At 44.8% G+C, this 14,705-nt stretch overlaps 1 protein-coding gene across 2 annotated transcripts in view; it reads left to right on the top strand.

The window, feature by feature from the left end:
• Positions 1 to 14,705, top strand: part of FBN1 (fibrillin 1) — a 256,213-nt gene that overhangs the window by 37,249 nt on the left and 204,259 nt on the right. For both annotated transcript variants that reach the window (XM_075530673.1, XM_075530672.1), the window contains exons 3-6: positions 2,745 to 2,827; positions 5,161 to 5,259; positions 11,841 to 11,936; positions 13,478 to 13,573. In XM_075530673.1, coding sequence (XP_075386788.1) covers positions 2,745 to 2,827; positions 5,161 to 5,259; positions 11,841 to 11,936; positions 13,478 to 13,573 — 374 coding nt within the window. The remainder of the gene's footprint in view (positions 1 to 2,744; positions 2,828 to 5,160; positions 5,260 to 11,840; positions 11,937 to 13,477; positions 13,574 to 14,705) is intronic.

The raw sequence follows: 14,705 nt of genomic DNA, 5'->3' as shown, positions 1-14,705 counted from the left end.
GTGATGCAGCCCTGGGTGCTGGAGAAGCCACGTGGAGACCCCTGCCAGCCTGGAGATGCTTACACCGCCACTGGATCTAAAGACTTTCTACCATTGGCCTGTGATCATCCTGCATTTGGTGTCAATGTTTGTGTTTCATGAGTCTGAAGAGGGCTCTAAAGATTGATATTGGACATATGGGCTTGGACTGGACTGGGTTGGGATACTTTCTTAATGTACAATTATACTTTATAAATAACTCTCTTATACACATGAGTGTCAATGAATTTGTTTCTCTACTCTACCCAAACTAACAGAGGGGTTAAGTCAGAAAGTATCGCTATGACTTCTAATTCATACACACTTTGCTCTTTAAACATGTCTCTATGACCAGTGGATGGCTGCAGATCAATTGTTCTTTCAGTAACCCACTTTTTTTTTTTTGTCTCATTTAAGTGCCTTCAAAACAATCCAGTCAAAACACTGGCTTCTGAAGGGATCTGCTGGGCCAGTTACATTCAAGGTCGAGAGGTCAGCTCAGCAGGGTATGCTCACTGAACTTTGGGATTCCAAAAGAATAATCTTGATGGATCTTCTGGAAGGACACAGAAGGATTGCGGGGCTTATTATGAAGAAGTTTAAGGATTATCACATTGGTGAAAAAAGATCAGAAAAGTTGTGTGCCAAGGAGTTTTAAAAAAATTCGTATTCTCCCAGGACGGCAATAAAGCTGTTTTTTCTTCAAGGGTAGCACGGACTGTCTGATGAGCACTTCGTTGGGAAACCTTGGCCCATCCACCGTACAGCCCTCAGCTTCAAGGGAAGCCTTGTCGCTTCAAGCCTCCTTTTGTTCCCTAGAATTTATGAGAACATTTAAAAGCCCTCTGAGCGTCTCCAAATCACCATCAAAAAATTATTCACGGGAGGGCTAGAGGGAGACACTACCTTCAGCGATGCTTAGACCTAGGGCATCTGTTGAGAAATACGAGCTTCACAGGTTGACTTTTGTACAATAAACGTGTCTACGAGTGGGTAGCAATACTTTTTGACTTATCCTTGTATGTATGTGTGTATACACACACACACTGCAGACATGGCCTACACGCACTACACGAGAGGCCCCTCCTCAGGCACGTATTAAGCCTCTGTCTAGCCGCTTTCTGCCTGGCTCTGGAGAAGCGTGAACTATTGGACATCGTCGACACAGGACTCATTCTGTGCTTCCCTTCTTTTATGCTTTTCCGTTGACGAGACGTATACATTTCGCCGAGAAGAGCGGTCTGGGTCCTCTGGCAGGAGAGAAGGTCAAGAGCAATGACCTTATCTTGTACCCAGTCTTACACGTGGTTGGTGTTCTGCACTGAATTAAGAGGAAGTGGAGGAGGGTGCTGAGCGGTTCTATACAGCCTGCAGCCACAGGGAGAAAAAAATGTGTATGTGTGTGTGTGTGTGTGTGTACCCCAATGCAAATGTACTGTAGTGTATAGCTGTTTGCAAAGGCTTGTGAAACTTCAGGGGGCGGCGGGGCTACAGTATTTATAGCTCATAGTTCGTGGGACTGATTGCGAAATTGCTTTGACCTCTCTTATCAGCTCCCGGCGTCTAGCAACTCGCAGCAGTGGTCAGGCTCTCTGCATTGGCCAACTGACATGAATGGCTTCTTTTGGGCCTTGTGTTCTAGTTCTTCGTCTTCACGTCTCAGTGTAGAAGTTGCTAGATCTTTACCCAGCTCCCCTCGCCCCTTGTGCAACACCAATCATCTGGATCCTGAATGGAGGTTGTGCTCCAAGCCATGTGGCGAAAAGTCTGCAAACAAGAAACCCAGAGTGGCGTTACTCTTATTTTCCTAGGACTGCCTGGATCAGCTATGCTTCCAAACATGTGTTAAGGAAATATTTACATATTTTTACCCTTTCTGACTAAAGTCGGAGTTTGCATTCCTGTCATTCTGGTGAAAAGGAAGAATGTGGTGACCTTTTGGAGGTGGACTGAGAGAGCAGCAAAAGCACAACACAAAAACCCCAAACCCACCCAACTCAGTTTCAGAGTCGAAGTCTAACATCCTGTGCACACGAGCTGTATGGAGTCATCGTGAGACGAAATCGGCTCGAGGGCTGGGAGTTCGGTCTGGTTTGCTGTAGTATGTTGTATTACATTATTTCTGAACCATGCTGGGAGGAGGTTTATTTATTGTTCTTTTAGACTCAAATAGAGTCACACTTTTTTTTAATATCTGTGCATTGGCATCAAATATACTTGATTTTCGCATCTCTGATTGTTCCTTTCCTGGTGGACTATGTGAATAGGTGACATTCAGGGTTCTGTCTACTGGAGTCATTAGATTATGCTCCCTTGGTGATAGAAACGATCTCTTCTGGCTACTAAACAAAAGTCTGAGGGTTTGAACCCACCCAGGAGTGTTGTGAAAGGGAGGCCTGGCAATCTGTTTCTGTGAAGATGAAAGCGAAAAAACAACAACAATAAAACCCCCCAACAAAACAAACAACCCCAAACCCCAGCAGCTTAGCTCTACTCTATGATATGTGAAGGCGGTCTGAGTTGGAATGGACTTGACAGCAATGGGTTTAGATTTTGGGGGGTATCAATTTAGTAAGCCTCCCAATTCCAAAGTCAGCTTCAAGTCCCACGAATTTACTTTTCCTCTGTCAGAGAGATTCTTTCTGCTCCTTTAAGGTAGGCTTTTTTTCCTTTTCTTTTAAGAAACTTTAAAAATTCAACTCTTTGTTTTTGTTTCTTTGTTTCAGACCCAATGTCTGCGGATCACGTTATAATGCCTACTGCTGCCCCGGCTGGAAAACCTTACCTGGCGGGAACCAGTGTATTGTCCGTAAGTAGAGCGAGAAGCCGTTACTCCGCATGTTCGCCCTTGGTGGTTTGGGGCGCTGTGGTGATTCTCACTCGATGGGTCCTTTGGAGCTGCACTCCATTCCTATGTCCATAGAGAGCGAACCTCCCTGCTCTAAACTTCACTACTTCCTCAGAATCCAGATGAGAAAATACCTTAGCTTGGCCCAACCACTATCATACTGGAATGAAGTGACCTCCTCTTTAGAAGCTTTCTGAGTTATAGGGCAGAGAGTCACAGGGACACTTATATAGAAGTTGCATATCATGTACATTTGCATATGTTGTGCCTGGCTCTTGTCACAATAGGCTTTCCCTATTGTACTTTCTAGCTACATCGGCAAGACTGCCCGTATCTGGTACATTGACTGGACTTGGGTGGTTGAGGTCAACATCAGCGCCTACTGCTCGGCCAAGGGTAAAGGATGTAGAACACCGAATGAGGACCCTTGGGCTGGAAGACTCTCTCACTGCCATCGACTCCCGATAGGACAGGGGAGGACTGTCCCTGTGGGTCTCCGAGACTAGAACTTTATATGGAAGGAGAAAACACCCATCGTTTTCCTGAGGGATGGGCGGTGGTTTTGAACTGTTCTCCTGTGGTTTATGCCATCAGCCCTTCTCTGGAAGACCACAGAAGAACCCAAATAGGACCAGAGATTCCTATATGGCGTTTGCTCCTCTAGCAGACCTCCAGATCCTCAGACTAGGCTGTAAATGTAATTAGTGAAGATACCAGGTCCCTACAGCTCCCACAAAAGGAGCTCTGGTGGTGTAAAGGTTACATGTTGGGCTGCTGTTCGCAAGTTCAGCAGTTCAAAACCAACAATGGCTGAGAGGGAGGAAGATGAGGTGTTCTCTTCCCCTAAAGATTTACAGTTTTGGAAACTCACTGGGGCAGGTCTCGTCTGTCCTTTAAGTCACTACAGAGTTGAAATGCGTTTTCGTATCTACCAAATACTTTTCAATTTTCAGAAAAGCATAATAGTTAAAATTTAGATACGAATATCCATAAAGGGCCAGGAGCGGACCAAGAAGGCATTTCATCTAGTTTTCGTTTTGGTGACCTGAAAGAGTCCGTCCCTTCTGCATTTCTTGATTGTGATCAGAAAACAACTTATTCATTTGGATTGCTTTGATTTATTTCAAGATTTGCTGGTGAGTGAGTAAGCGAGAGACTAAGAGAGGACTCTCGGAGTTCTCGAAATAAACCACACAGCACGGCCCCTTCTTCCAGCGTCCTACAGGACAATCTGGGGAACACTGCCTGCCTGCATTGAAACCAGTATTTTTCAGGATCCTCTGACAGCTTAGTTCACTGTGGATTGCAACTTGCATCCTAAGAGCTTTTGAGATTTCAGTGCGCTTTCTGTCCAGGGTAGTGTTTTTGCATTGCTTATGTTTCTCTTGCAAGGTATGTAGGGATTTGAAGAAAAGGTCGCAAACCCATCGCGGTGGAGTTGATTCAGACTCGTAGCAACCCAGAAGATCAGCATAGAACTACCCCACAGGGTTTTCTAGCATTAATACTAGCATTGATACGGGAGCCGTGGAAGTGCAATGGTAAATTACTCAGCTGTTAACCACAAGGTCAATGGTTCAGATCCTCTGTGGGAGGAAGATGTGACTGTCTGCCTGTATAAAAATGGACAGCCTTGGAAATGCTATGGGGCCGTTCTATGTTGTCACATAGAGTAGCTATGAGTTGAAAATAAACTAACCCACACATGAAACCACGACAGCAACAAGCCGACTAGGAGACATAAGCATAGGCTTTCAGGCTCTACGTGGACAATGTCATGATAATGTTTCACCTTAGGTCTCACAGTCATGCATCTACAGAACAAGTCTGCGGGGTACATGAACTCTGGATTCAGAATTGAGCGGCTCTTTTATCACTTGTCCTCCACTTTCCCTCACATTTCCACCAGGGTTCAACCAATCAAAAGACACAAAACATCCTTTGGAGGGGGGAGAAAACATTCTTTATGGAAAGGGGCCGTGCTTAAGTGCGGTTAACCGGACCCACCCAGCTACTCCTTGGGAGAAAACCCTAATTTTCTGATCCTATCGAGATGACCTAGGCTAAACTTAACCCCTTGCCGATGGGTCGGTCTCCGTAGCGGCAAATCTTTAGGGAGGCACCTTGCCACAGCTTTCTCCTGGGGGGAATGACTGCAAGGATTGAACCACCCACCTTCCAGGCAGCAGGCAGGAGCTTTAGCACCGCACCTCCGTGCCCTTCAGCAGGAGGACAGAGCTCCCTGACTGGCAGGCTCTGACTCTTGTGCTAACGGCCCTCTGGTTTGTTGACAGCCATTTGCCGGCATTCCTGTGGAGATGGATTTTGTTCGAGGCCAAATATGTGCACTTGCCCATCTGGTCAGATATCTCCTTCCTGTGGCTCCAGATCCAGTGAGTATACCATGTCATTATATATAATATTATACGATGCGGTTATGCCCTATTTTCTCCTACACTTGCTTTTGGTTTTTCTCTTGCTTGCAGTATATCACGCCTCCCCCCGCCCCCCAACTTTCTTTCGCTAGAGCATCTGCCTTCTCTATTCGACTTGGGATGTCTTTCTTCACTCTTGCCTCCCATTTCTCGTCTTCCCTTGATGTTGGAAGTCTACCTAGAGGCATAATTAACATGAACAATGTTTAGGTTATCAGTGCCTCTTTGAATGAAGGTATCACTGTACTTATCTCTGTGTCTCCAATATAAACACCATAAAAGGTGCTTAATGGAATGATTATGTCACACACTTTTTTTTTGACTTATGAAAACTAGTCATTCTTCCTTGAGGTACTGAAAAACAAATCTGATTAAATGCTTATTTGAAATGCAGGCCTACTACCTCTGGAAGCAGATCAATGGAAGGAGTCATTTAGGCAGTTTCTGGGAGAGACTAATCAAGAATCTTCCATAATTTAAAAAATTGTTTATTCTGCTAAGTCAAATAAATATGCACATTTTTATTCTTAAGGATGCTCATTTTACTACCACTATTATATTTTATGGAGAGTCCTCAGAAGTGATTCAAGGGGAATGTGGAGAAGGAAGTGAGTCATCATAGGCTGGTTGTTAGAAAGTTGAGGTTCAAGTCCGTATAAACAGCTTCTAAATGCCTTAACCATAACCAAGGTGAAAACCAACTGAGCTTTCTTTTCCATTCCTAATGAGAAACTTCAGGCCTCTTACAGTATATTCTGTCTGGACAAGGTTTTAAGAGAGAGTGATGTGGTAATAAATGCATCTTCTTTTATCTCTTGCAAGTAGGGACTTCAGTGTGGTCAAATTTCAGCGGGCCCTGATACGGAAAGTGGGTCTCATAAGCCAGGATAAAGTTAGTGGTCTTGTGTAGCAGTTCCTCTTGGTGCCCACTCACATCCCTTGGCAAACATGGGTGGACAAGGATGACCACCTGAAAGCTTTGTAACATTTTTCCTGGCTGGAGGATATGCCAGCTCGGCACGTAGGGTAAATTGGAAGTGCTGGAGCTCTAATGGCCTGAGAAACATCTCTGCACTAATAACAGAGGGGGGTTTGTTGGATCAATGCCCCAGCTTCCTTACCTCTCCCTCTGGATAACGGAAAGGTGTGTTCTGCGCTGTGTCCCGAAGTTCTCTCATGGGCCTGCGCTCCAGTTGCCCACAGTGGTAATAGCTTCCTCCTCTACCTTGTCTCACTGTCCCACTCTCTTACCAGGGTGTCCTGGGATTACTTCCAAAACAAACTACTTCCACTCAAATCCTTACCGTAGAATCTTCTTCTGCGGGAAGTGCAACCAATTAAAAATTAGGTGGAATTCTGCTTATTGCCCAGTCTGGGGCAATGTCTCATTGATGGCAGTTGGGGCTTCATTGCTTTGCACTAAAATACCCAGGAGTGTTATTGCTGGGCTCTGAGAAGTCCTGGAGGCATAGTGATTAATCATTGGACAGCCAACTCCAAGGTCAGCAGTCTGACACCCCCAGCTGTTCCTTGGGTGAGAGACGGGGCTTTCTACTGCTGTAAAGAGTTACAGTCTCAGAAACTCACTGGGGCAGTTCTACCCTGTCCTGTGGGGTCCCTATGAGTTGGCATTGACTCGATGGCAGTGAGATGAGTTGAATTATCCTCGGGAACAAAATTCAGTTGGGAACCCTGTAGGGATATAGATAAACCGCAGCATCTGGTGCTAACGCCAGGATCTTGGACCTTAGCTGAAATCCTTTGAGGGGCTTGTCCATCTTTTACAGGACATCCTCACTGAAAACACAGGGTCTCAGGAATATGTGCTCTCGTATGTATGCATGTGAACACTCTGAGGGCCCTAGTATTTTTATTCTCTGGAAGCAGCACAGATTGAATTTCAGACTATCTTCTGGTGGTGGGTATGTGGGGCATTGAGTAAGAACTTCCTTAAGGGTTTAAGCAGAACCTCGGGTGTTCTTTGAGCTCCCTTAGAGACATACCACTTTCTTTCCTAAATTGCCCAGCCTCTGAAATTCTTGTTTGCATCAGAGTTAATTCTGACTCATGGGGAGCCCATGGGTTTCATAGTTGGATTCCGTGGCATGGGGTTTGCAGTGACTGTGGTCTCGGAAGTAGATCACCACCTTTTTCTCCTAAGGCACTTTGGAGTGGATTTAAACGGCTAACTTTTTAATTAGTAGCTAAGGATTTATAGTGCAAACCTACTGCCATCAAGTTGATTCTGACTTACCATGATCCTTTTGAGAGTTTCCAGAGTGTAAATCTTAGGGCGGGGTAGAGAGCTTCATCATTCTGCTCAGCAGTTCCTGGTGGGTTTGAACCACCAACCTTGCAGGTAGCAGCCCCATGCCCAACCCACAGCACTCACCCAGTGTCTCAGAAAGTAGAATCCGTGTGTGTGTGTGTGTGTGTGTGTGTGTATTCTCTTTTCAACTGCTTCCTACGGGTACAGCAAAAATTCCTATCTAGTTCCTCTGTTTCCCCACAGAATTCCTGAATGATTGCTCCCATATTTAAAGAAATCTTCTGTTCATTTTTTTTGGTTTTGCTTTGTCCAAGAATCTAAGACTCACAAGGAATGGCAAACATGTTTGTCGCAAAGCAGGTAACTAAGCTCCTGCTATCTGCTGATGAGCCCAGAGACTCCGGGGTCATTGATTTGAGTGGGCCACTGGGATAAGCCTTCCTTCATGGTCCGCATGTCTGATGGCATGTTTGCCTTTTTTAAAAAAAGAAGGAACACCGAATGTTGGAAATGTTTTCAGCTGAAAGCCAGTTCAGGGAAAACTTGAATGGATATCAGGGAGTTTTTTCTTTTTTTAAAGTGAGGTGATCATTCTTCTCAGAAAGGAGAATGCGTTCTGTTTTTCAATCTAAGTCACAATTAAAACTACCGTTAGCTTTTTTTATCTCAAAACTGGCAACATGGCTTTGTTGCTTGTGTGGGAATGGAAATTAGCTCTTGGCATGAACCACACTAATTGAAATCAGTTTGTGGGTTGAGTTCCTATGCTGCTTGACTGATGACATCATTTCCTGTGCTTTTCCGAATCCCGCCTGTTTTTCTAAGATAGGATGAAGCGAAGCTAAACTCCAGGTTTTAAGCAGCGATAGCCCCTTTTCTGACCTACTTAGAATGCCATCCGAAAAGTTCGCCAAATCTTTTCTTTTGTATATTTAAACTTATTTTTAAATGGACAAAGCAGTTTGGTTAAGAGATTTTATTAGAATCATCAGAGCCTAAAATAATAGTCTGTTTCCATCAGTTTCCTAGGTTGCCTACTATTGTTAACAGTGCTTCAACGGAGGAGTGATTTTGCTTTTAATTCATTGGGGAACAAAGATGATGAAGTTTTAAATAGCAACCTACTTAGGGCCCTATATGTACTTTGGCCACCATGGGCAACTGTTTGGACTCAATCTGATATTTGAATATATATATATATATATATATACTTTTTTTAATTTACCTTTTTATTTAAAGTAGCAAATGTAAATAAAATAAACATATCTTCATAGCAGGTAAACTTGCCAACAGCAAGGCTTTCCATAAAACCTATTCGTAGTAACCGCACAAAAGTCTTAAGTAGGCAACTTGAAGGTAACTGCTTCATTTTTTTAAATTTTTACTCAAGACCTGACCTGAGTATATGTAGCTCTCCACTCAGCAGAATGCCTGGCGGGTGCCAGGAGAGCATAACTCAGAAGCTAGACACAAAGGGTAAACGGTGCTGCTCAGCGAATGGAAATTTAGGAGGTTGACCTAAAGGCTCTTGGCTCAAGAAATACCCCTCCCCCTCCAACAATGTACATAGATCATTTTTAAAGTCATTCAACAGCCTAGGAGTTAAGTGACTAGAAATGAACTTGGTAAAACTTTAGACATCATCTGCATATAGGTGACTTTATGTGTGAGCCTGGGTAGACTAGAGAAACAAATCCATGGACACACATATGTGTATAAGAAAGAGATTTATAGACAAGAGCAATTGATCATTGAGAAAACATCCCAGCCCAGTCCAGATCAAGTCCATAAGTCTGATATTAGCCTATATGTCTGATACCAATCTATATAGTTCCCTTCAGACTCATGAAACACATGCAGTGATGCCGAATGCAGGAAGATCACAGGCCATTGGGTAGAAAGTCTTTGGATCCAGTGGCATTGGAAACATCTCAGTGCTGGCAGGGGTCTCTGCATGGCTTCCCAGGCTGCATCAGGGTGGGTCCATGTGTTTTGTCAGCTGCTCTGTCTCCCAGGGTGTGAGCAGAGAGTCTCCCACCTCCAAGGAGGAAGTACCAGATTTCTCAGAATTCTCAGGAGAAGGCCATGCCCACACAGAGGCCTCATTGGCTATGATCTGATTGACAAGCTAGACTCCACCCCTACACTCTTCATCCTCAAATTGACAAAGGATTATATATCTGCCATACTTTATGCTGTGCTCGGCATTGAACGGTCCTATGAATAAATTATAATCATGGCACTTCCACTCTCAAGAAGCTTTTAGACAAAGGACTCGGGGCAGGATGGATGAACAAAACAATGAGCGTATCTAACATATACTTCATAGGCGACGAATCGAGTACTCCGGCATCAGAGAGCGGGTGAAGGGGAAATGAAATCAGAAAAGACTGAAGGAAGGAGAGACGAGAGAGACGATTGGAGATGGGGAGGATGCTAGTCTTTCGGGGGAACACCCTTGTTTTCTGTACTGGGGGGTCAGGAGCAAAGAGACATCAGATGAAAAGGGAAGGTCGCATGCCGAGCCACCAGAACAGAGAGAGCCATAGGACTGGCAAACATCATGCCTGGCATTTTGGGTGGCAGGTAGTAGGCATGCAGAAATATTTGAGTGACAAGTAGGTCAAGGGACAGTGTCGTGTAGCATACACTAGCTGTTGCTCATTGTGGTCAAGCCTGTTCCACCTCATGGTGACCCGTGTGTGCAAGGGGTGTCGCTCCGGAGAGCCGTCAGGTCCATTTCTTTCTGAAGCAGGTCAGCACCTCTCTCTTCTGAGCTAGCTCTTGCGCGGGGGTGTCAGCCACTGACCTCACGTTGAGCACTTCACTGTGCGTGCCAGCCAGGCGCTCTGACGGATTTGCACTGAGAGAGGGTGTAGGACCCCGAAGGGTACATGGGCCCCGCTGAGGAGGAGGGCCTTGAACGCGGAGAGATGGAGATCGTTCTGGCGCAGGGAGACGTTGTGACGTTCTTGAAAAGGTGCTTCTCTTTCCATCTGAGTTAACCTCTTTGGAGGTGTAGGAGGAAATGGCACGCTCCCTTTCCTATTGCTGTGCCGCAATTCCCCATTCTTCCAGGCCTTTCTCCTGAGCAAAGGTCCCCTCACACAGGGTACTAAGAGGATGGAGGCAGGGAGAAGCCTCCTTCCCGCCACCCCTGGGAAGTGATTTAGTTCCTGTGCACCAGGCAGACCGAGCATAAGGAGTGGGTTTTGTGCTCGCATAGAAGGCAGAGATTCTCTTCTGCTTACGTAAATAGTAAGGCTTCCCCCTAATAGTTTCCTCTCGCAGTTTAGAGGGCAGGGCAGAATGAACCAAACTTCCAGTGCCCAGTTCTGACCTCTTTGTCTAGGGACTAGGGCAATCAGAATCAGGGATTTATTTATTCAGCCAAACCATGAACTTTCTCCAAGTAGGCTTGTTACTGCTTTGGATGGGGAAGGGGGCTAGGGAATGGCTGGGGGCTTTCAAACGTGTTAAGAGGGTGCTGAGATCACTGGGACAGAGCAAGCCTAGTCTCTAGAGAATGGAGACCACAGGTGTGTGTGTTATCTGATCCCAGAGCCCACAGGCATCTACTTCCTTCACCTTCTTCTGAGTCACCATTCTCAGCTGGCTAAGGCTGTTGGGCCGGTGCTTTCTGCCTTCTGCCCTGATCCCTGCAGCTCCCACTTCTGTAGGTGACAAGCTGAAAGAGAGCACTTCAAACCCAAGGGCATTATTTGTGGTTACGGTTACATTTTAAACAAGCAGCTCTTTCAGAGCCATTTCTAGCCATTTCCACTATCAGGCTGTCTTGTTAATAAATGCCCTTCGAGGTTTTTTTTTTTTTTTCTTTTCTGCGACGTCCCAAATTTATTTTAAGAAAATGCTGTGAAAATTGTCACCATGACTATTTTCCTGGCTGGCTACCTACCTGGGACTGTAACTGTTTTAACAGGAGAAGCATTGCCATCCTGATCTTGTCAAGGCTCTATTTTTCTAGTTGGTATAAGTTTCAGAAGTGACGCTGGTGAGTTCCGCTAAATTAGGGAACTGAGCCAGCGCTGTTAAAATGCGGACTTAAACAATCGCCCTGAGATGACACGATTTTATACATGCAGATGGGAACAGACTTAACATCGTCAGTCATGGCTTCATCTATCTATGACTGCCGAGAAAGGCTCTCGTTTTTCTTGAAATGAACTGCAAATCAATGCTAGTGACCTGTCGCAAAGAGTGTGCCTCGATTGTGTTTTAAAAAGCCATGTTTTGTTTTTCCCTTTTCCAGTCCAGCACTGTAATATCCGCTGCATGAATGGTGGTAGCTGCAGCGATGATCATTGTCTTTGCCAGAAAGGATACACGGGGACCCACTGCGGACAGCGTAAGTGAATCGGGGTTATAATTATTCCAACTTTTAACCTATGGAGTAGATAGAATTAAGAGGCACATGCTGATGGATGGTCTTTGATTAGTCATGGCCTGGCATGCTCCTAGCTGTCCGGTGGTGTTTCACCAAGGACAAGATAACTGAACCAGACACTGGTTTTCCATGTGGAACGTTGGGGATGGATGTTGGAGTCACTTTCCCTACGTTACCTTCCCCTCCTGCTTGCTTTATCCTTCTGATTCCCAATCACCTCCCAGAGGGGCAGCACTCTCTTTCTTTCCAGATGTAGTTTCTGTTAGATTGATGAACAGCCACACCTGGATTTTCAAGAAGTGTCTCAAAGCACAGGCAGCCTCCAGAGTAGGAATGGGTTCTCTTCCCCAGTCTGTCTTTATGTCAATGTGTCTGTATGTCACCACAGTTAGGTGCAGCTTATGTCCAGTGTCAGTGAGTCACCTATTTGTCTTAGTCTGTACTAGGGGCCTCTAGTGTACCTGTGCATGCATAGCAAACGGGGAAGCACCATGAGAGCATCTTTAATGAGATAGTGCAGTAGTAATAATCATTTGATGCATGTCACAAAGTGGCACCCATTTGTTTTGGGGGAATCATTTTCTGTAGCTCAGATGTTTATTGTAATTGGGTTTGGCCAGGTTCTAGTGTTCGTTATACTCAGTGATTGACTGGGAGCCACCTGAGGAGTGTATCCTTCGTTTTACCATCATAGCAGATTTGAAGATTGACAGCTGGAATTGTTTGGCAGCTAAGCTCCTTGTATAGGCAAGGGAACGGCTCAACTTCACGACTGTCACTGGCATGAGAGCAAAGTACATAGAAGAGGAATCATTTTAACCAGGGGTATTAGGGAAGCTTTGTGGGGGAGTGGGCTAGGTTTTGAGGAATGAGTGGGATCAGTAGATGAACCCGGACTGAGCCTACCACTTGTGATATAGACGCTCAGAGAAGCTATGCGTGGAAGAGTTTTAGGAAATTGAACCAAGAAGAGCTGTTTAAAGCATGAATTTTCAATTCTTATTTTATAGCCTTTTAAAACAATCAAAGTGCCCCTCCCCCAAGCACCGGTCATCTAATTTCACCAAATAGTTTCCATTGATTCTGTTATAACACTCATCTGAGTTCTGATTATGGTGATTAAGTTACTGAGGGCCGGTGTTAATATTTTGTTGTTTTCATTTAATCGTGTGGTTTACATGCTGCATTTCTTCGAAGGGGACATTGGAGGGACAGAGTTTCCCCCCATGGGTGCTCTCCAGGAGTTAGTTGGATAACATGCTTTTCCTGGGTAACACCCCTCGTAAGATGCAAAACTGAAAGCATTGCTCAGCTGCTTCGTGGAGCCCAACCATCAGCATCTGCACAGTTATACATTCTCTACGAAGTAGCACCACCCGAGAGTTGACTGAGAACCAAGAACGCGGTTGGACCAAAGAGTCGTTACCAGGCTGATTGCTGCTCCTGGTCTTTCTTCTGCTTTCAGGGTAAGCTTCTGAGCGTCTCTTTTCCTTATTTTACAGCTGTCTGTGAAAGTGGCTGTCTCAATGGAGGGAGGTGCGTGGCTCCAAATCGATGTGCCTGCACTTACGGCTTCACTGGACCCCAGTGCGAAAGAGGTAATGGCTTCTGATCATTTGTCTAGTGAGGTGCCCGGGCCCAAAGCTGGGATTGATCGGGGGAGGCATTGGGTTTACAGTCAGTGTCATGAAACAAAGCGTGTTATGACTCGTTGCATGGAAGATCAGTTCATTCTCTAAACATGCATCTAAATCACAACAAAGAGTTTTAAAAACAAGTAAAAGGAACTTTTGAAATGCATTTGGTTGAACTTTTCAAAGTAATCTTCAGAGGAGCCACTGGGCAGGTTCTTAAGGAGACAAGAAACGGCTCCAAATCCTTTCATCTTATTCGGCAAATTTTGTGCAAGGATCCCGGGACTGAAAAGTCATTGCATGCCCAAGTACTGGTTGGCATCAAGACAGAAAAAAATGAATTTTCCATAAGATTCAGAATTGAGCTTGTTGTGAGCCTAGTAAACTGGGAAAATGGCTACAGACAAAATAATGGTATAGAAGGGATACAGCAGTCAGTGTCAGATATGAAAAATAATGATATTATATAACTTATGAGGGTTTATGAGGGTGGTGGGGTGGGAGGGGGGGAAAAAGAGGAGCTGTTACCAAAGGGCTCAAGAAGAAAGATAATGTTTTGAAAATGATGATGGCAACATATGTACAAGTTCACTTGATATAATTGATTGATGGATTATTATAATATCTGTAAGAGCCCCCAATAAAATGATTTCATTTTTAAAAATAAAGGAAAGGTTTACAATGAATGTACCTGAATCCACCGGCAGAGCTGGTAGCTCCCATTCGGGGCTGCAGGGGTTTACAAGCTCAGCACTGACGGTACTTCCTGGAAATACTGAGTGGTGAGCAATAGCGCGTTCACGTACATGGCTTATTCAGAACTTGCCACCACCCACTGAAGGAGCGATAATTATGTACAAAAGGCATATAAGTAGACGAAAGCTCAGAGAGGTCGCGCAATCTCCTGAAGATTACACAGGTAATACTCTTTCATGTAAGTGTTACTCTCTGTTTTCAAGCCCAGTGCTCACTGCTGTTTCTAATTCAAAGAATTGTTTGACCCACTTCATCTACATATAAATATGATTTTGAGGCATACATGGATATGCATATTCTTCATATTTTTATTTTCTCTAAACATTGGTCTTTTTTATCT

This window comes from Tenrec ecaudatus, chromosome 14, assembly GCF_050624435.1.
Source record: "Tenrec ecaudatus isolate mTenEca1 chromosome 14, mTenEca1.hap1, whole genome shotgun sequence".
Lineage (NCBI taxonomy): Eukaryota > Metazoa > Chordata > Mammalia > Afrosoricida > Tenrecidae > Tenrec > Tenrec ecaudatus.
This window is presented reverse-complemented; position numbering and strand designations above follow the sequence as displayed.